At 35.8% G+C, this 23,540-nt stretch overlaps 1 protein-coding gene across 2 annotated transcripts in view; it reads right to left on the bottom strand.

Annotated features, from left to right (window-relative positions):
• Positions 1–23,540, bottom strand: part of LOC111517964 (monocarboxylate transporter 12) — a 502,474-nt gene that overhangs the window by 5,203 nt on the left and 473,731 nt on the right. For both annotated transcript variants that reach the window (XM_074182742.1, XM_074182743.1), the window contains 3 exons: positions 8,981–9,501; positions 2,777–2,914; positions 324–677 (listed from right to left, as the gene is read on the bottom strand). In XM_074182742.1, coding sequence (XP_074038843.1) covers positions 324–677; positions 2,777–2,914; positions 8,981–9,501 — 1,013 coding nt within the window. The remainder of the gene's footprint in view (positions 1–323; positions 678–2,776; positions 2,915–8,980; positions 9,502–23,540) is intronic.

Here is a 23,540-nt window from a genome sequence, read left to right as displayed (position 1 = left end):
GAGGACTGGATTCTCTGGGATAATATTCTGAGAGCAAACGGTCATTGGTTCACAGACACCTGATTTTGGTAGAGGTTTAAACAGTCGTAGAGGACCTGCTTAGGGACCTAGGCGGAAGTGAAGCAAGCAATATTCGTGTTCGTCTTCGATGAATTGCATTTTGGGGAGGAGATATATCATTGCTTTTACTTGACATACATTTTGTTCAAAAATATAAATGTGGTGAATCATTAATATAGATTAGAATGAGAAACAAGATAACTTTCTAACCAAAAGAAATACTTTGAATGGAACGGCATGAAATATGTGTGAAACCAGCTTACCTTCTTCAGAAATGCAAGTCAGTTCTGGCTTTTCATTCGACAAGACTATATTCTCTAACAGCGCTCCTCCCTGGTGACCCCCCAAGTCAGCTCCCAGCACCAAAGCGGCTGCTGCTGCTCCGGCCGTGACTCCTCCTTCGTTGTTATCTGGTTCTTGCGAGAAGGAAAGTTTTCGCCTCTGCGGACAGGTTTCAGACACACAGAGGTGTCGGGTTCCATTTTCACGAGTGTGTTTGTGTCGGGAAATTTTCCTCCGGTGCAGATCGATGAGAAAGAGCGTCAAGCTGCCTATCAAGACGCAAGTTGAGCTGAAGTAATAGCCTGCTCGATCTCCACATTTTTCGTTCATGTACCCTGTAGTGAAAAGGGTATTGTTATATTTGAAATGAGCCGTGATTTGATTCAGAGTATTTCAATAACTTATTTATTTTGGGTATATGCTTTTGAATATATTAAAAAAAGCAAAAAAATCAATCAAAAATGAATAAGACAAATGCGAGATCGGAGATTTTGGAGACCTTTTAGAAATTCATTTCCAAAAAATTGCATAGTTATATTTTGAGTTCAATATCAAGTGTATTTCAATTATCTTTATCGAAATAGCTCGCTTGTGATTGCCACAATTGATATGAATGATGAAGGACAAATATAATAATGGAAAAGTACAACTGAATTCTCAAATAACATCAATTATGTGATTCAGGTATTTGATATTCATCTCATAATATCCACTACAGTTTTGTGGTTCATTGTACCTGATGAAGAGTTTGATACTTTCGGGTGTTTTCACTCGATATTTCCCAGTATTCCTGATGAATGATAGTTTTTTATGTACACTAAACTTTATATCAATACCCTTCCAGAAAAAATCAACTCTACTGGAGATACCGAAAATATTATATCTGGGATATTGTGTGTTTTATTGTAAGGTTAAAGGCAATTACTGAACGTATACTAAAACTCTTGAAACTAAACATATTTTTCAAAATATCTTGAAAATTTCACCACTTTGAATCAATCTTCCAGCTGTTATCGAAATTACTGTTGAGTTTTTAATTGTGAATGCACACATGTTCTTATATGACTTTTATATGTTCTTACAAAATTCAAAATTTCTACCACTTTTCTGAGAACTATTATATTATTGTTGCTGATACCTTTGAAATAATTATTTGTTTTGATATTTTTGAGCAAAAAATATGTAAATCCATTCGTCATACATCGACATCGCTAACAGGTAACATTTACTTTATTCAATTATGTCTACAAAAGGCAACAAACCATTTTCTGATTCATACCGTGATTACCTGCACATCTACATATGGTTGAATTATAGCAGCAGATGAAATCAATCGATTAATAATTCATTGTGATTTCAAAGATGTTTCAGAGAATATTACAACTGAGATAGTAAGATACTTTGACCACCTAAATTAATATTATGAGAAAGGCTATTTTACAGTCTTTGAATAAGTTATCCCAAGCATCAGTCTTACGAACTTTTTCAAAATACTTCATCGACCCAAATTGCACCCTTACAAAATGAAAATGATTCATGATTTGAATGAAAGTGATTTCGACAAAAGAGTTAAATTTTGTGAGACTTTCTCGGAGTGATTCAACCGCAATCCAGCTGCAATCCAGTCTCATTGTATGCCACAGATTTTTCGAATGAATGTGCTTTTATAGGATATTATAGGATCATCTATTTTTAAAACTCAGTAGTGGAAGATATTTCATTTTGATTGAGAAATCATCTAGAATTAACAACGTCATCTAGTTATATCTTCTATTGAAAACTAGGCTAGTTGTTCAGCAAGATAGGGCTCTAGATGGATTAGAAGAAGTGGTTCTACAGAATGCCCATCCATATCGCCCGATTCGTGTTCGATGGACTTTTATCTATAGGGATGGTTGACGACAAAAATCTACAGAAAGAAATTACTATGTGTTTTAGGTTACACTGATAGCCTTCATAATGAAAGGGAGAAAATAAAAGCAAGTTTATAATTTGTATCCAAGTTAATAGTAATTCATTTTGAATATTTGTTAATGAATCAACAAATGAAATGAAAATGAATGGTACGGAAAAATAGAGTCGAAATGGATATGCAATGAGTATAACATTTTTAGAATGCTGATTTGTAAAGGAAGCACGGTGTCGGAATTTTATCGCATTTTTATATAAGTCACTCGCTCAGAAAAATCTCGAAAATTAGGCTTTTCTACAAATTTTAACCGATTCAGTTTTCAACGAGAGTAACAAATTCTCAACTCATTTGTTCACCTAAACAAAAAAACATTTTCAGTAAAACAATACGTAGATACTTATTGAGTTATGATTTTCAATAAGTTTCTAGTCAAAATGTGAATTAAAAAAAAAGTTCTATTCAGAAGTGCACAAGTGCATCATTGGTAGTTTCGATAAAAAAAGATTCCAGTGCAAAACTCACCTGAAAATGGAACACCGAAGGCTATCGGTATTGCTTGTGAACACTGAACGAATCCCCATGTCCTTGCAAAGTTTCGGGCCCTCACTCGTTCATATGTGTACATCTTCAGGGAATAATGATATCCGCCACAGAAGATTCCTGTGCATATTCAAAAAGTTAGCTAAGTAATAAATATCATTCAGTATATTTAATCAGTTGATACACTTGAACAGATCAATAAAGGATCATGAATATACATGGTATTATTGTAACTGAAGGAATTTTAAAATTTATCTTAATTTAAAATCTATCTAAAATATTATCAGCTATAATATCCCAAGGACATTGATAACTAACGAAATAATTTTATCACAGTTTTCGAAAGCACGTTATTTGGTAACATCCCGACGCCGAAGGCGGAGGGATGTTACCTAAAATAACGTGCTTGAGGAAGTTGTGATGAAATTATGAGTTATTTATCAATGTTCGAGGGATATTCGGTGAGAAAATTTTTTGCAATTCGAACAAAATTATTTATTGAACACACAGTTATTAAAAGAACAATTCGTATAATGATATTCCGTTGATCTTGCTGTATTTGCCTCGGTTACTGCATAGGTGTTTCCACGCATACTATTGATTATTTGGTTATGATGTTCCTGATCAATATTCAAATAAGGTTTTATGGAATTTCCATTATTGTGCCCAGTAATTTTCAACAATTGCTGTTCTTGAACTCCACTCTTAGCTAGTTGACTGACTGCAGTTGCTCTATTAGAGTGATTGGTTATTTTCCTGTTTCGTATCCAAGCCAATTGCTTCAGCAGAAGATTTCGTCCATCCGTTGATTATATTTCTACCCAGAAGCATATTGTCATACCAGTTATCGCTTCCTGTCTTCCAGTGACGATTTGGCCTTAAAAATAGTCTATTTGTCTTGATATTTGTGCCTCGTTTTGATAATAATTCAATGAATAATCTGACAGGACAAGCATTGTTATCACTATTTTGAACTAACCATTTGCTAGAGGCGCAGTTCTTTGAACCCCCTTGGCAGGTTTTACTGAAAATTGGATTATATTCTATTCTATTAGTTGGAGATCCATTGTTGTCCTTTTCGATATGAAAATAATCAACTAAGCAAGCAGCACCTTCACCACCTCTCCAAGCCAATTCCACCGCTGCTATGTGATAAAATTTGCGTAGGAGTCCTATAGGGGTATTTTCATCCCAAAAGTTTATAATTTTACTCATTTCATTTGAAGTTAATGGTACTGAGCTTGTTTTGCGTTTAGTGGGATCTGTTTGTAAATTTCTTCGTGCTGCGTCGCGTGCATTCCGCGCTTGTTTGAATGCAACACTTTTAAAGGGGTCTAGCATGATATTATACTCCTTGTAATACTTTTCTTGTAATAATTTGCTTGTTATATTCCATACGGTTTTAACAGTAGCCTCCTTAAACTCTGTGCTATCCTTTTTTTCTCATATTAATCGCCCAATCCTTGAGTATTAATGCAAGCTCTTCGAGAGTACGATTTCCATCCAATTCATATTTTCTGGCGTCACAAAACTCCATAAATATTTTCCAAGTGTATTTTTTACTATTGACAGTATTTTTTGGTGTATTTTCTTCAATGATTTTGTCAATTGCCGCATCATTTTGAACACCAAAGCGAGGAAGTGACATTTTCGAAATAAATTGAATTACTGAAATGTCAAACAACTTTATTGTGTTGGTTGCTTAGCAATGTCATGACATAAGTGATAACTACCCGTGAAAACTATCCATGGGTAGTTATCAGTGTAATGATGGTTTCATTTCTTCGAAAATTTTTTGCCAAAAAAATTATCCTATCAAATTTGTCTATTTCTAGTCATGTGTGTCGAAATAACCAATGAAACCATCATTACACTGATAACTACCCATGGATAGTTTTCACGGGTAGTTATCACTTATGTCATGACATTGCTAAGCAACCAACACAATAAAGTTGTTTGACATTTCAGTAATTCAATTTATAATATCATTATACGAATTGTTCTTTTAATAACTGTGTGTTCAATAAATAATTTTGTTCGAATTGCAAAAAAATTTCTCACCGAATATCCCTCAAGCACGTTATTTTAGGTAACATCCCTCCGCCTTCGGCGTCGGGATGTTACCAAATAACGTGCTTTCGAAAACTGTGATAAAATTATTTCGTTAGTTATCAATGTCCTTGGGATATTATAGCTGAAAATGATCTGATATTGGTATGAAATATTAAATAATTTTATGAATTCGATATCTCTTGAGCAATAGTGAGAAATTTATATTTGGAAGACAAAAAACATCATTGGGAAATATTGTTTGTCAGATCCCACTGGAATCTATATTGGCAACTCTATTGTTTAAAAATTAACAATTGATAAAACTGCTTACAGGGATTGAATTTAAACAGATATTTAGCTCAATAATCTGTTACCAAAAAATCTTGAATATGTATTTTCCAGAAAGTGTATTTCTCAAAAGAGAATAATTGCCTGTGATGAATGATCAGATAAATAATAATAACGTTTTCACATACGAAAATAACGTTTTCACATACAGCAAAGTTTGTTTTTCATCTAACAGAGAAATTTTGAAATAGCTCGTGGACATTTATAATGTCCAAAGAAGTGTGTTTTTTTTGTAATGAGTAAATGTATATATCTCGACAGAAGTCTTCATGAATTGTGACCCTGTAGGACTGTTGTGTTGTCCCAAAATTAAACACTATAATCAAGAACTTCGGTAATTGTGCAGAACCGTATAAGAAAACGAAAAGAATACGAAATGAATGATAAGGAAAACCCAAACAAACGTGTTGACTGAGAATTGGTTCATTCAGCGATTCAAGTATCTACTTTTGGCTACGTTTCCAAACCGTCGAATTTGTTATTAGGGAATTTGGAATCTCTGGTCGGAAACTCAATGCTACTGATTCAATTGCATTCTCAGGGTATGTGAACTGATGATTCCTTTCACTGTCGAAATATTGAAGAATGAAAACTGAACAGTTTGATTAATTGAGTTTAGTCATATGAGATCACGATTCTTTTTAATGATAGAATTTCGTGAAGAAGGGTAAAAAAGAAAACTCGATAATTCCAGCAGGATGACCATGTGTATTGTATCTAATGAATTTGCCAATTTTTCAAAATGTATATGTTATTCAGTTATAGTTCCAAATGATCATGACATATATGCGTATCTATCTTCGATTGCAGGGCACATATCCTTCTAGTATTGTCATTGATTTTTCCAATTGTTAAGAAGGAATAATTTGGGGTGATTGTAGAATTATTGATTGGAATAGGAAATAAACGAAACATTCCAAAGGAGTTTCCAGAAAATTTGAAACATTTATATCAAATATAAATTGTTACAACTTGTAACTTGTGTCCAACTTACTGATAATATGAGATATAATTTTTGAATAGAAGAATTGTTTTCATTATATAATGTATATTGTACAGGCTGATTCACGGTGGATGGCACATTAGACGTTTCTGGTGAACCAGACAACGGATCACTTTGAGAATTTAATGGAGGGCATATTCGGATACATAAATATTACATACATATACAATGTCGGTGTAGAGTAAACAAGTTACCCACAGAAATCATAGGTTGCGCATGACGTTTCATTTATCTAGTATTCCATGTCATATACCGAACACTTATGTAATACGTTGATGTAACTAAAATTTGTTTTATCCATACACACAAATATATATGTATGCATATACAGGCTGATTCACGGTGGATGGCACATTAGACGTTTCTGGTGAACCAGACAACGGATCACTTTGAAAATTTAATGGAGGGCATATTCGGACATTCTCTAGCCAACTAAAATATTTTCGACAATGCGGTGTTGCCGCTTCTATTAGAAAGCAGTAGCAACTTTGATTTTTCAAATGGAACACTCTGTATATAATATTATTTTTGGAATCTCCAACAATTGCACGACAACTTTTCTTGATATTTCCCTATACCTATCTGTTACCGTTTTCGAAATAAAAATTAATTTCAATTTTTTTCTTCGAAAATCATGACTTCTAAAAATGCCGATATCTTTTAGTTAAGAAGTACTATGATATCGAAATTTGGTTTGGAGTTAGGTGATACTTGGACACTTCCCACACGTCAGCCTAATCTCCGTTACTTCAATACAGGGTGGTAAAAAAATACAGTTTTTTCGTTTGCTTGAAAAAGTTGCTGAAATTTGATTATTTTAAATGGAACACCCTGTATATTATTTAAAATTCGGAAAGCTGCTGAAATTTGCTTTCTTTCTATGTATATCATACCTATACCTAACTAGTCAAGTTTCGGACTTATGAACATTTATTTGTGAAAATGTCCCTTCAGAATGGTATTTCCATTCGGTGGTTGATCCAAATGCATTGAAATTGTTCTGAATTCGTATAAATTTCTTGAGGTTCATTGGCGGTAGATTCGGATACATTTCATTGAACTTTCTACATGTTCTGCTGATAATTTTGTCACACTGTCCAAAAATAATAAACAAATTCATAAGAACTTCGTTTGAATAGTTTTGTTCCATATTTTTGAAGGTATTTGCAACTTCTGAAGTGACGAAAATGTCGATATTATTAGGAGAATGTCACAACGCTACTGTCAAATAGTAATCATGGCCTGCTTACCAAATACCGAATGGAAATACCATTCTGAAGGGACATTTTCACAAACTTGACTAGTTAGGTATAGGTATGATATACCTATACCAAACGAAAAAACTGTATTTTTTTACCACCCTGTATTGAAGTAACGGAGATTAGGCTGACGTGTGGGAAGTGTCCAAGTATCACCTAACTCCAAACCAAATTTCGATATCATAGTACTTCTTAACTAAAAGATATCGGCATTTTTAGAAATCATGATTTTCGAAGAAAAAAATTGAAATTAATTTTTATTTCGAAAACGGTGACAGATAGGTATAGGGAAATATCAAGAAAAGTTGTCGGGCAATTGTTGGAGATTCCAAAAATAATATTATATACAGAGTGTTCCATTTGAAAAATCAAAGTTGCTACTGCTTTCTAATAGAAGCGGCAACACCGCATTGTCGAAAATATTTTAGTTGGCTAGAGAATGTCCGAATATGCCCTCCATTAAATTTTCAAACTGATCCGTTGTCTGGTTCACCAGAAACGTCTAATGTGCCATCCACCGTGAATCAGCCTGTATATGCATACATATATATTTGTGTGTATGGATAAAACAAATTTTAGTTACATCAACGTATTACATAAGTGTTCGGTATATGACATGGAATACTAGATAAATGAAACCCCATGCGCAACCTATGATTTCTGTGGGTAACTTGTTTACTCTACACCGACATTGTATATGTATGTAATATTTAATATGTATATGTATTTTTATTTTTCAATGTGGATAAAGTTATTCATATGTAGGGAAATATTTCGTCACCATTTTCAACTTCGTTGCATCCATTTCACCTTGGAACATCCAAAATAATAGAAACCAAGCACTTTCCTTCAGTTTGTTAAAATTTTTCCAATTTTAAATCGACTGAAAAACTTACGATTTTATTATAATTAAATAGCTGACCACTTCAAATGTCATCAAATAGCTAAGTGCAAAATCCTGCCGACTGCGCCAGTTACGCATTCAGGATATGGAAATACTTTTTCAAAGTATTAACAGGATGAATTCAGTGAACAGAATGAATGAAATTGAATTTTATTTAGATTCATAATATTTGAATGATCGACTCAACATATAAGTAGTCTGGAATGGCAGATGTATCACTATTCCTGTGCAAAGCATGGTCAGCAAATTCGGGTTCATACTTATATAACTATTTTGAAACTGGAATTGTTTTTAAAGAACTTCGTTGAAAAATTCACTTATTCTGTAAAATGTTATATCAATCTTCATTATCACAATTTCTAATTGATGAAGAAAGACTATTGAACATTTTCAATCCTCAGTAGTGGGACAAATCACTTCTTGATGTCAATCAAGCAAAAGGAACATACAAATCATCCTTTTGTCGTGTTGTGAAACCATGATATCCCGGACTGGCGAGAAATGGTTAGTGAGAAGTGTTTAGTAGTGTTACTTAAATTAGAAGTTCATAGTGTTGATGGAAAGTCCCATACTTTGCTGACTAGTGAAGTTATCTGATAGTTTATCATTATTATACTCACCGTATATCCAAGCAAACATGACATATGCGTGATAGTTTCCGCTGACAACAGTGAAAGCGAGAATCGACAAACCACACATACACACCGCAGTCTGACAGAGGTACTGCCTGGCTATTCTACACTCCGTAGAACTGTGCAGCACCAGAGTGCTGAAGACGACGCAACCAACGGTCCAGGCCAACCCCAAGTACATCTGGAGGAAAATCGTGGAATCGCCGAGACCTTCCACTTCCGCTTGATAAGCTAAGTAGAATAGGGGCGTGTTGATCCCGAAAGCGCTTATTCCTGTGGAGATCAGTAGAATTCGAACGGTTTTGCTTTTCAGCGTGCTGAAGTCGAAGAAAGGAACTTTGTCTTCAAACTTATTTTTGTCTTTGATTTTTCGCTTTTGGTTCTTTATGTGGAGTATGGCGCGTCTTTGTGGGTGGTAGAGGGAAGCTGAGCGATAAAATGTTCCCAGGATGAAGGTGATAGATATAGCTCCAGTTACTACTTGCAGACCAAGTCGCCATCCGAGGGTCCTGGAACAGAAATAATTGTTTTAGAATCCATATAAATATGTCAGTTTATTATAAATATGTGTGCTTATTACATTAAAAAAATGTATTTCATCGTAATCATTACATTGTAAGGTGATGCTTAGTTAATGTACTTGTGATTGAACAGCAGGCAGCGCTGTTTCGTCTTACCAAGGTTTTTTACTGGTGCTAGGACTTCGAAAAACCTCGTTTATATTTGATATTCAAGGATGGAGTTTGTAGGAAAAGTTGTCATTCTCTTTACTTTCAGGTTTGTCCTTTACATAACAGTTGGGAAATTCAGTCTATCACCACTGATAATACCTTATTGGGTCGAAACAGCCCTACCTGGTGTTAAATCATAAGCTGCAGTGAAAACAGAATCGTAAGATAGAAAACGAATGTGGTTCGGTGGTCGATGTTGTAGCTTGGCTTTGCAACTGCCCGCCTTGGGAATTCCTTGATATTCTGTCTTATAGATGGCGTCTTCGTAGAGGGAGATATCATCACCTATAGTAGTTGATGAAGGTTTGGCGAATATCATGTATATAGGATAATCATAAGGAAAGTCAGATGTCTCTTGTAATGGAATGTTGATTGATATTCTATAATCGTGGGTTTTTTAGCTCATTGCCTACAATGTGAATGATCGTTGCTTCTAGCTGAATGTTTTCATGGAAAAGAGGTGTTTCTTTGCGGCGGTTGAATTGAAAGAAATAATTCAGAATAGTTGACCAAATATCAATGCAAAGGGATCCTGCATAATCATTGCTTATTGACCTTTCTGAAGAACATCGTCGATCTTCTGCTCGTACCTATCTGCAACTATCACAACGATAGCATTCGCCTTATCTGCTGGTGGAATCTTCATAGCTTTATACATTTCCACAGACCATTCAATGTTTTTCGTTCATCGCGAGTGATGTTATATGTAGGAACTGGCTCTCGATCTAGCTGCTGAATTCTTCTGCCTCGGTTTGACCAATGGGAGAGATGATTCCACAGCGCTGATTATTTTGTAATGGTGGAGTTTGAGCAAAGATGGTGAAGTTTAGGCCTTTTTTTGACCAATAATTCTTCCGTATTAGTAAGTGGATGCCATTGATGACTTTGTGGTTACCTCATTACCTCGTTCTGAAATCTATAGCAGCATTCTGATTTCTGACGTCTTTAGAAAGGCGTGGCATTCGAAACAAATGTTGATAGAATGTCAAAAATGGAAAAACCATTAAGGTATGCCAAGTTGCAGAAATGACATCTCTGGGAAGCGAAATTAAATTTCTCTGAAGGCAATGTTAGATATTTTACCACAATTGAAGGTTAGAATTCATCAAATAAATATAATGATACCAGGAAAACAACATAGACATAAAAATACAACTTTGATGTAAAGTTTGAAACGTTTCTAAACAGTCAATAGACAGTGGTATGGATGAGTTATAAACGGATAGAAATTAATTGGAGAGAAATAACTCTGAATCAACATAACAAAAGCTGAAGCAGATAAAATATTTCAGGTGGATTTAGTGTGATTTCCGGAACCCAAAGATATTCAAAGCTACGAGAAAGTTATTCTCACGAAGGAAAAAATAATATATCTGCATGAAATATGGCAGCAGAAAGAGAAAAAAAATGTCAGAGCCACCGTTTGAGAAAGCTGTGCAGTTCATAACATTCGATAAGGTAGAACGTGTGATTCGGTGTTAGGAATCACACTTTGAAAGGTAAGACCTCGTTAATCCTTAGCTCGCACAAGTTTCGACTTCTGAGGGTTGCAGTTCGTAGGGGTGCGACAGTTGGTTAACGGAAAAACATTATTATTTTTTAACTTGAAATGGTCACACTGATTCACATTGTTGGTGAGAATTGTAGGGGAATGCTAAATTATTGGGTGCTTCTGAGGAGTAGCATTGATGAGATGTCTTTTTGATGATCCAGCATTTGATGATGCATCTACATACTTATTTTCTTCAATTCCCCTTGAGAAAAATTAAAAAAAAAATATTTTTTGGTTTATCAAATGAAAGAGCTGGACCGGCTTCGAATTTATTCAAGAAATATATCACTTCTCAATATCCAGCACTAGCAACATCTTTCACATTTTTTACATCATGACGAAACAGTAGCAAATCCTCGCAAGCATCCTTCTCATCCATCCTAGGTTCTTATCTTAGGAACAAAAAAGTAAATCTCATTTTTACACGTTCGCGTGTATCTTTCCAAGTAACTTATTTGGTATATTTTAATTGGACCGCCTCATTACGGCAAGTTCGATGCGATGGAATGCTTCACAATAAAACACGAGTTCGTGAGATCTCACCGACTGGGATATCTACTGGGTACTGATTGATTTTGATTTACTAGTATCGCCCGCAGCGACAAATAACCATAATTACGATTGGTGTGTAAACATAAATGAATCGAATTCGGGTTTTGACTTTGGAATTTATCAGAGCCGTATTAGCGCATACCAACGATTGACGTGAGATAACAGGAGGTATGATGTAGGTTTTTATGATTCTTGACGAATGTAGACATGTCATTGCGTTCGATGTGAGCAATTCAATTCAATATCACTGGATATTATGAGAATTGAGTGAAAATGAATGAATGGATTTTTACTTAGTACATTCGACTAAAGTATTAATAATAATAGTAATAATTTGTGATGCACTGTTTGGAATCTTTGGTGTAGTAATGAATATTACTGGAGTTTTATCCCAACATCAAACCGTTATTTCCAACACCTCGACACGTGTTCCAATCACCAAGTGATCATCTTCAAGAGGAAGATCAAACAGTTTGATTACTTGGAGATCGAAACACGTGTCGAGGTGTTAAAATAACAGTTTGGTGTTGGTAAAAAACACCAGTGATATTCAATAGTGATAATGTTTATTTCCATTTGACTCATACAGGTTTCGAAATTGTCAGCACACCTACACTAATGTTTTAGAAATTAAAATCTGCTTTGTGTTACAAAACACAAAACAGATTAAAATTTGTCTTGGATTTGGGAGTCCTGTTTAGTTGCTGTCCTTGTTCATCTTTCACTGCTTGAACCACTGTGCATGCTGTTCTTGGCTAGTGCATTGTCTTGGGATGTGGGGGTTGAGCAAACCGGCCATATGCCTGCTTCCACGTAGCTCTGCTGGATACGGAAATGACAGAATCACTTGTGATTCTGTTATTCCCTAACTGATTGGCATCCCAACCATGACTTAATCCTGAAGTGTGTGTATCCGTGCCTAGAGAATGAATGACACCGAGCTTATCAGCTGTCTCTACGACACCTTCGAAATACTGGGCGCCCTCTCGTCGTAGCAACGCCTTGTCACGGTAATGCGGGGCTCTGCCGTGATTGACCTTCTTTCCCCAGCTACTCGTGGAATTTTCATTGACACAGTAAACTTAAAAATTCTTTCTACAGAGGAGACGGATGTCGAGCTTACGACTCCAACTGACCTCCCTGTAAATTTAGATCAGGAGCGAGAGCTTCTCAACCCTCCAACTCGTGATCCAATAACTGAACCTAAAAAACAGGTTTGGTGGTGCAGCCAGGAAACGACTGAGTCGTCTCCTTAAGAGCGGGGTATCTTATAAAACCGCCTTGCACTAAATTCTTTAGCGGCGTACGCAGAATCTGTCTCAAGTGGAGGAACAAACCCCCCCATGAGCAGGTTAGGTAACGTTTGCGCTCAAGTGATGATTTACCAAAACCAGAGACAAAAAAGCCCTGCACGGTTGAATTCACAGCATCATCAGGTGTAGCTGACGTGTAAAAACCCTCATATGGGAATGTTGTCGCGGGTATCAAGGAGGGAATCTTGCACCTTGAATCACTAACTACCTCATCAACGATGAAACAGCAGAGCATATATTTTGTGCCTCCCCCGCTGAGGACCGAATCAGGTTTTTAGAGTTCGGCAGAGCCGTACTCTTACCATCTGACCTGAAAAACCACTCACCATACAAACTAAACAGCTTCGTTTATTTGGTTTATTTGGTCGAGTGTGAATAGGTATGAGCTACAATAAACCCTTGCGGATTGCGGTGGAGAGTCGAATAGACCCACTCACTTTGGACCTAACCTAACCTAACCTCACCTAGTTGCCATGAATTCCTCAAATGAATAAAGAGTATGGCCTTTCAGATAGTCTTTCACTGTTTTTTTGAAATCAATAAATCTATTTCCACTTTTTGTATTATCTGGAAAGTTATTATAGATTTTTATTGACGTGAACTTGTGCTATTAGATGAGCTGTAAGTAAAGTTTGTCCCCGTTTCTAGTAATATACTTAGTCACATCTTTGGAGGTTGCAAAATTCATTATAAGTTTCTTTACATAATAAGCAGCCTCTAGAATATATATATATATATATATATATATATATATATATATATATATATATATATATATATATATATATATATATATATATATATGTATATATATATGTATATATATATATATATATATATATATATATATATATATATATATATATATATATATATATATATATATATATATATATATATATATATATATATATATATATATATATAACAGCACACCTAGATAATGACAAATGAGATTTTGTCGAAACGTCGGTGAAATTGCAGATAATATCACATACACGGATCAAATACCCGGAAAAACCAGTTCAGCATAGTCATATCCGTGAAAACTTCAGATTTAACATTCGATACCTTAACGGGGAGATGAGGTCAACTAAGAAGAAGAAGAACTCAGGTAAAACTCAACAACATTTAAGTAGTAGGTAGTAGAGTTTTTATGGATACTCTATCTCTGAACACGTAACGAATACCATTTTACCAGTATAGTAAGAAGTGGTCGAGCATGGTCAACTAACTTCTGAACACGTTACAGCACACCTACATAATGACAAATGAGATTTTGTCGAAATGTCGGTGAAATTAGAGATGGTATTACATACACGGATCAAATACCTGGAAAAACCAGTTCAGCATATATTTCATCATCATCTCCTGCGGATGCTAACTTTACCGACTTCTCAGGAGGAGAAAATTGATAATTTTCTTCTCCTGAGGATGCTAACTTTGTTGGTGAAACGCCTGTCGAGTGCAAAAATATCAGTTTGGTGTTAGGGCAATTGATCTCGAAAAATGTTATTCAACTTTCACACCAAAGGTTCCAATCTCATCGTTATACTGAAAGCTGTTTAACCAATTTTTCAACATAAGTCTCCCACGTCAACTTGCTGCTGTCTAGGTGCAAGGCAAGGAATTTCACGCTTTCACTACATTTTAGAGATGAATTTGTTATTACTCCTGTTCGCACAAGAATACTATGATCTTGTTTGTGTCCAATCGGACTAAAATACATCAAATTTGTTTTAGAGAGGTCCAATTTCAGGCCATTTGGAATCTACCAAGTTTTCATTTGACTAATGCAATGTGGAATTTTTCGAAAGCTGTTCATCAATCACTCATCGCCTGTACAATAAATAAAGTATCGTCAGCAAAAAGGGTTTGAAAGTAATTGTCAAGGTTTATATCTGAATCAGTAAAAACATTAGGAAAAATGTTGCACCAACATCAGTGAAGTGATGATAACATCGAATAGTCGGTATATTCAAAGATAGCAATAAAAGTCGAATGATTGCTTCAAATTGATTTCAATTCAAAAATATATTTTTCAAATAAAGTTTGTGGGGATCAAATAGTGAGGTGTAGTTTATGAAATATGGATAATTGTCCATATGATGTGAAGATATTTTGCCACGAGAAGAATTTGGCCACTAATTTAAACATTGAAATAGGTATAGTCTTTGCCAATTTCGACAAAAAATAATAATGAGGTATATATATGAAACTTTCTCTTGAATCACTCCGCCTATTGCTGAAAACAGTTTATCTTGTTAACACAGACAGACAAACAAACGCAGCGTGAGACTTTGTTTTATTATGTGTGGAGAAATTTTATATACGTCTCATTAAACTGTACCATAACAGGTTGAATTTGATCATATCTAGTTTCGAATAGATAAAACTGAAGTCGCCGAAAAAAATTCATCAAAATTGTACTTTCAAAATTTCTCTGGAATGTAGCCCCCCTCCACTTTCATCATCGAAGATAAGCCCCGATCATTAATAATCGTCCGATAACCTCATGATGCCCTTACAGTTAGGGATTGGCATTCTGGGAAAGTAGGTGTCTTGCGTTCAGATATGCTGAATTAACTATCTTACGTTTATCTCGAATATCCATCCATTCCCAAAGGAACAGCGTCAAAGAGGGATGACATATCCTTACCAGCATGAAATGATGTTGATAAATGATGAGTTTTTAATTAGTTTTCCTAACATTGAATAGCGGCTCATGCGAAACTGGTATGAACCGAATTAATGCTGTCTCAAGACGTTCAGCTTATAGAATCACATAATCTTTATAAGATGATGTCTTTATACTTACGAAAGAAAGTTTCATGGTATTATGAAAATGTTAAATTATACATTTAGGATTTGGATTTAGTGTATGTGTATATAAATATTTAGTCGTTTATCCGCAAGCAGTTGCCAAATTCTGGAGTGTATGAAACTTGAGAATTTTCGAAATATTGCTCTCTTCAATGTACGATCGGCAGTGTACTTCTGGTCCTATAGAGTATCTGAGATCGCACTGGAGTGATGAGTCAATTAACCTTCACAGGCGTTTTGTCGGCTTTTTAACTCCGTCTTGTACAAAAGAGGTTTATGTTAAGAGATCAGTTGAGTTTACTATACAGGGTGTCCCTGGACTTCCTCTTTTCCTCTCGGGAATGTATAGATGGGGTCAAAATATCACCAGTACTTCATATAACTTTTTTTCCTAAAAGTCTTCGTAACCAAGTTACGGGCCCTCGAAGTTACAAAATGAAAAATGTTTTTCTTTGATAACTTTTCAAGTGAATATTCAAAATCATCCAAATTTTGGTAATTGACTAAACAAATGAATTCCGTCGATGAGCTTTCATGCAGGAGTCAGTTGCTTGGCTACAAAGTCAGGAACGGACTACCCCCGATGGTCCACACCCCAAAACTTTGAAATGACAGATATTTTTCAATATTTTTCAACAAAATAAGGTTACTTGGACAATTTTATGAATAAAAGTATTCGTGTGGAAGTCGATCGGAGCAACGAGTCTTGATAAAAATGTAGTTCTACTCGACGACATCAAACCCGATCGTCCACCATTATTTGAAATGAATAATTATCAAAGCAGAAATAATAATGATAACGTTAATTCAACAACATTTATAACAGGAATAATACAAACTATGCTAAAATGAAGTCGTAAACAAAAAGTACAGTACCTATATGGAAGTTTAAGTCACAATTGTGATAGCAGATATTTTTTCAAAAGAAATATCAAGTTCTGTAGATTCGTGGTGTTTTTAAACTAACAAGCTAAAAAATGAGAAACTGGAATGCGATTTTGTTTTGTTGAGTGGTGCGTTGTCATATGACTATCATTGTATTGTCAATATTCTATAGGATATTTTGAATTTTTTTGATATGGCCGAACAGTTTACATTCAATGAATATGCAGATATGCATGTATTTTATGGACGAGCATTTTGTAATGCTGCAGAAGCTCGTCGTCTGTATTCCGAGCATTTTCCCAATCGAACGGTACCGTCAAGAGAAACATTCGAGCGTGTCGATCGCAGCTTGAGGGAGACAGGTATGTAATAATTGATAATTAACTTGAGCACGTTGTTTTATTTCGATATTATTGTAGGTACAGTTTTGCCAAAACGAGGTGGTGAGGGCGCTCCTAGGACTGTACGTACCGTTGTATTGGAGGAAAATATTTTGGAAGCCGTCGCTGATGATCCTTCAATGAGCATCAGAAATCTATCAGAACAGTTCCATACATCCAAGTCCACTATTCATAGAATAATTAGGAAACAACTGCTCCACCCATTTCACATCCAGAAGGTACATGCCATGACACCTCAAGATTTTCCAGCACGACTGGAATATGCCAATTGGTTCATGGATAGGCAAAGAGAGGATATGACTTTTATTAATCGAGTTTTATTCACTGATGAAGCAGGTTTCAGTAGAGATGGAGTTATCAACTCTCATAATCTCCATATATGGGCCGAAGAAAATCCCCATGGGATATTGCAAACCAAACACCAACGGAAATTCAATGTGAATGTTTGGGCTGGTATCATAGGAAACCATCTTATAGGACCATTCGTTCTACAGGACCGATTGAATGGAGAACGTTATTTGGAGTTCATTCAGAACGATTTGAATGGACTTTTGGAACATGTTCCATTGCAAACCCGAAGAGATATGTGGTTTATGCATGATGGCGCTCCTCCTCATTTTAGTTTGATTGTGCGTGACCATCTGAACCATATTTTCCACAATAGATGGATTGGTAGAGGTGGGCCATATTCATGGCCATCGCGGTCTCCGGATTTAAATCCATTGGATTTCTTTCTGTGGGGGCATCTAAAAAGCCTTGTTTACGCTACACCTATTCACACAAGAGATGCATTGTTGAATAGAATAACATTACATTGTGAAGCCATACGAAACGACCCTGGAATGCTATTTCAAGTACAGAGAGGGTGTCTTCGCAGACTAAGAAAATGTATAGAGAGAGAAGGTGGTCATATCGAGCAGTTTCTGTAGCGGATTTTTCATTTCTGTTTGCTCTTGAGGCTCTTGAGTTTCGTTAGTTAAACGTGTTTGCATTATAAAAATTCGTTATGAACATTTTACCTATCATTTCCATTTTCCTTAAAAACAAATATTTTCGAATAATGGTAGACATCTCAGGATAAATGTTGTTGAATTAACGTTATCATTATTATTTCTGCTTTGATAATTATTCATTTCAAATAATGGTGGACGAGCGGGTTTGATGTCGTCGAGTGAAACTACATTTTTATCAAGACTCGTTGCTCCGATCGACTTTCCACACGAGTACTTTTATTCATAAAATTGTCCAAGTAACCTTAATTTGTTGAAAAATATTGAAAAATATCTGTCATTTCAAAGTTTTGGGGTGTGGACCATCGGGGGTAGTCCGTTCCTGACTTTGTAGCAAAACAACTGACTCCTGCATGAAAGCTCATTGAAGGAATTCATTTGTTTAGTCAATTACCAAAATTTGGATGATTTTGAATATTCACTTGAAAAGTTATCAAAGAAAATCATTTTTCATTTTGTAACTTCGAGGGCCCGTTACTTGGTAACGAAGGATTTTAGGAAAAAAAGTTATATGAAGTACTGGTGATATTTTGACCCCATCTATACATTCCCGAGAGGGAAAGAGAAAGTCCAGGGACACCCTGTATAGACAAGAAGAGCGAAAAATCTTCCAAAATTTGTGGACCAGTTACTTAGTGTCATTTATGTGGAAAATCTTCTAAGAAGCTGTAAATCGATATATTCCTACATGTTTAGAATGTTTCATCATCTCAGGTGATCACCATCATGGTTTTGGAGGCAAAGGTTAATTTGTTGACATCACATATCTCACCTGTCTTTGGAATATTATAATCGAGAAACTGGGAGATTCTTGATAAGTTGTATTTGAAATTTCCAAAGCTTTTGACCATATCTGGCATGACGCTTTGCTATCAGTGATAATAAAAATCACCACCACATCACTGGATGTTTGGAAGGCTTCAAACGTCTTGAGCGATCATAAATATGTCTTTTGGAAACAAAGATCAACAGGCGACTCGTATGTCACTCATATTTGAAATAACGCAAATATGGAGAATCAAGAGCTGTTGCGCTTGATATTTAAGGTTTTTGCCCGTGTGTGGCATGAGGGTTTGCTGGCCAAATTTCGATGGTATGGCTTGTCAGCTTCTGCTACGAAGACACATCTTCACCAACAGCAGTAGGTTTCATATCTTAGTTTCATTTCTTTCATCAGGCATCGATATTGAAGCGACTCAAAGATTTTCCTGTAATGCTTGTATTATGCCCTTGAAAAAAATCATTACTTATATCGTAGTAGTCCCTCCAAATCCTTGAAAACCCAGTAATTATTGAAACGTGCTTATTACGGAATGACACTATGTATGCTTAGACTATCTTATCACTTTGACGAAGTAATGAATGGTATACTTGGAAATGAAAGATCCCTTTTTACAAGCTTGTATTTCTCGAAGTTTCAACAATTTTGAAGGTATAAAGAACAGCCGGTTTGCATAAATCGTTGACCAACCCTGGAGTAACTTGGAAGTTTCAGATCCGAAAATAAATGCGGGGACAACAGCTGCTAGGAACTCCAATTTTATGCAAAACGTAGACGAACCAGCGAAGAAAAGATAATGTGAAATTTGTGGCCGATCTGGTGCTAGCGTGAACAATTATTTCGAATGAAATGGTGTGGATGAATTCTCCAACATTTCAGGGAAAATGAATCTTTGGTTCATATTCTTAAAATGAGTAATCGTGAAAATTATGTAGAAAAATGCACACATAATATTTCGTGAATATACGAAAGTAAATACTGGGGGATTCGAAGGGATTCGTTTTCACAAATTGGATTTGTGAAAACCTGCAACCCGGGCTGGCTTTTGTGATCTTGATTAGTTCTTGAATTTCTTAGAACCTTGAAACTTCAAAAAGCACATGAGAATGTTCAGATATTTAGTTTTTTTTATATTTATAATCGTTTTTAGGTTATTGATGTTTTGTTGAGTTTGATGATTCATGCTGTATATTCAGTGTTTCTGACTGACTCCATGATCTATTTTTCCTACATACAGAAGCAATTATTTTCAAACCCAATTTTTTTCCAATTTTTGTAATATGAATTGCTACGAATGTAATTTACATGAACGTAGTCAAATAAAGTATGTCTATGTCTATAATTTATTATATCTGTTCTGATATTGTAGAGGATTCTGAGTGATTTTTGTGATATACAAGTTCATTCAACTATTTTTTTAACCAAACATGTTTGTGGTGAAATGAATATTCGTTCATCATCACAGAAACTATATAGCCAACCACTTCGTGGAACGTTTTGAAGAGATTAAAGAGAAAGCAATCGACACCTTTGAATTGAAACTGACATCGTGGATATATTACGTGGTTGGCACTTCCGTCATCTGAAAACATGGAAGGGACGTTCTGAACTTTTTCTTAGACCACTTGAACGCTCAAGACCCCAGTATCAAGTTCATAATGAAGACTGAACGCCACCAGCGAATAGCAATCCTAGATGTACTCAACGAATGATTGGGTGCTAGACTACAGAAAACCCACGCACATGGATAAAATACCTGCACGCACTATCAAACCACCATTGTAGTCAAAAGAGAAGAGTCATCTCTATTCTAACTGAACAGACTCGAAGAATATGCGAACCGGAACATCAAGAGGAACGTCTTCAAGTGATCTTGAGATCGAATGGATACAGTGCCATCAAGGCCTTGAAACTGAAGAAACTGAAGAGTTCCACGGTTCAAAACAGGGAGTAGGCTCAGATGTTTACACGTGCTTATCTACCATATATCCCCAGGGTCACAGACATAATTGTAAAACTCTTGGGGAAACACAACATTGGAACGGTTTTCAAACCCACCATGAAGATACAAAATTCTCAGGTCGGCTAAAGGCAAGAGAGACCCATCATCATCAGCAAGGGTATATCGAATACCATGTACTAGTGAAAAAATATACATCGGAATCACTAAAAGGTCAATAGGATCCAGGCTGAAGGAACATTAAAGAAACTGCAGAGTGGGCCAAACGGACAAGTCGGTTTTGGCGGTTCATACATTCAGTGAAGAAAACCAAAGGATTCTGTTTGAAAACACGAAACAGGGAATCCCATTCTGATTAGAAAACAGCTTGTCGGCAGGTAAAAAAGGGTCGACGATTGTTGTGGACAATTCACCTAATACAGGTAGAGGTAGTACCACACCAAACTACCTAGGTCATTATAGACACGGTTTACGCAATAAACCTAATCCAGGTATATATAAGCACACCACACTACCGGAGTCAACATAAATATGCTTTACGCAGCAGTAATATCCAGTCCTCGGAGACAACCGTGTTAGGCATCACACGTAAAAAGGTAAGACCTGGTTAGTCCTCAACTCACACAAGTTTCGACTTCTGAGGGTTGTCGTTTGTGGGGGTGCGATAACTGGTTAACGGACAAATATATTTTTTTTAAACTCAGGATGCAGATACCTCTGAAGAAGCTAGCCACTCGCGCCAAGAAGAAATTCCATAACTCGACGGCGTTCGAACCCGAAAAAAATGGTATAAGGGGTCGTCCATTGATCACGTGATGTTTTTCAGCATTTATTTCCCCCTCCCCCTTGGTGATACGTAGTGAGGTGTATTTTTAGTACCTACAAAGAATGCTAAAATGTTTCCTTTCTTACACTCTTATACCGCCCGAGCCGTGCGGTCGTCGTGGTGCGCGGCGACATCGTTCGTTGCCTTCAACGGCAAGTCAAAGTCACATTACACGCCGCTTTTAAGTTTAAAAAATAAATCCACGTGATATATGATGGAATCGGCCGATACTTGATGAAAATCCATAACTAACGTATTCCAAAAACACTTTATTGTGAGATTTTCACTAAATTGTTTTACAAAAACGCAACACGTGTTTCGCCATACAATGGCTTCATCTGGCGTGTCTTTCAATGTTGAAGACACGCCAGATGAAGCCATTGTATGGCGAAACACGTGTTGCGTTTTTGTAAAACAATTTAGTGAAAATCTCACAATAAAGTGTTTTTGGAATACGTTAAATCCACGTGCAACACCATTTTGCCACCCCCCCCCCCCTTTCAAGCCTCACCAGATTAATGGACGGCAACCTTTTAAATTAATGATGGCGCAGTCACCAAAAATTAACGTATATCCAGAATTCATACTATTCGGTTGTTTTAAAAGTTTTATAGCTCCGTATCTCGATGAATATTCGTTCCACTGTATCATGGTATACAGGGTGTTTCAAATTTGATCCTCACCATTGGGACCTAGGAAACTATGAGAGATACGAAGATGGTTAAATTGGGGCAAAGTTGCGCATTTTCCTGACAACGTGCCGGTATTTTTGAAATTCCGAGTATTTCCGGAAAAAACAGAAATTTCGGAACGTGGTTTTTATTTTTTTCCAGCTTTATTTTAAGAAGGATTCGAAAATGAATTGCACTTTCAAATTGCCACTTTTTTCCTGCTACATAATGGTGTTTTCAGATTTGATATCCGACGTTTCGTCTCCCGGCCACCATCATCAAATTCATTTTTTCTCATGGGCGTTACATTGGATAATTTCTGTTTTGAATAGATTTTACCTTTTCAATGATGTATCATATGTTAACATTCTTTTTCGAAAATTGGAGATATTGAAAAAAAATTAATTCCTATCATAATAGGCTTTGACTTTGATGTTTCTGAATTTGACTTTCAATTTTTTACACTCAAAGACATTTTGTTATTGAACAGGTCATTGAATTTTTGGCAAAAATGGCTTTCACGAATGAAGAAAAACGATCACACATCGAAAATGTATTTAACTTGTATCCTGAAAGACGACAATCACATCGAACCATGTTCAAGTTATTGGATCAAAATCTCACAGAGTTTGGTTCATTTGTAAAACCGAGGTAAAAATACCGAGACCGAATGGACCAGGAAACTGAAGAAAATTTGATAAATGGAGTGTGTATGAGTTTGTGTCCTTTCCGGTGAAAATTAATAATTTGCAGATAAACATGAACCCGGAAAAATCTACACGTCAAGTTTCCACCAAAATAAATATTTGTCATACAAGTGCTTGGAGACATCTCAAAAAAAGCGGTTTGAAATGTTACAAAATACACATATCTCAAAAAATGCATCCAGGTGATCCCGAAAGGCGATTATAATGTTGTAATTGGCTAATAAGAAGACCTGATTTTCCTGTTTTCCTGGAAAATGTAATTAGGACAGATGAAAGCACTTCTCTGCCTTCGTATTTTTTTCATTGGCTTTTAAAACGAATCAAACTCGGTGAGAT

This window comes from Leptinotarsa decemlineata, unplaced genomic scaffold (genome assembly GCF_025532065.1).
Source record: "Leptinotarsa decemlineata unplaced genomic scaffold, Ldec_3_MD MMD2_tig00026328_RagTag_RagTag, whole genome shotgun sequence".
Classification (NCBI taxonomy): Eukaryota; Metazoa; Arthropoda; class Insecta; order Coleoptera; family Chrysomelidae; genus Leptinotarsa; species Leptinotarsa decemlineata.
Note: the sequence above shows the minus strand (reverse complement) of the source record. Positions and strands in the feature narration are given on the sequence as shown.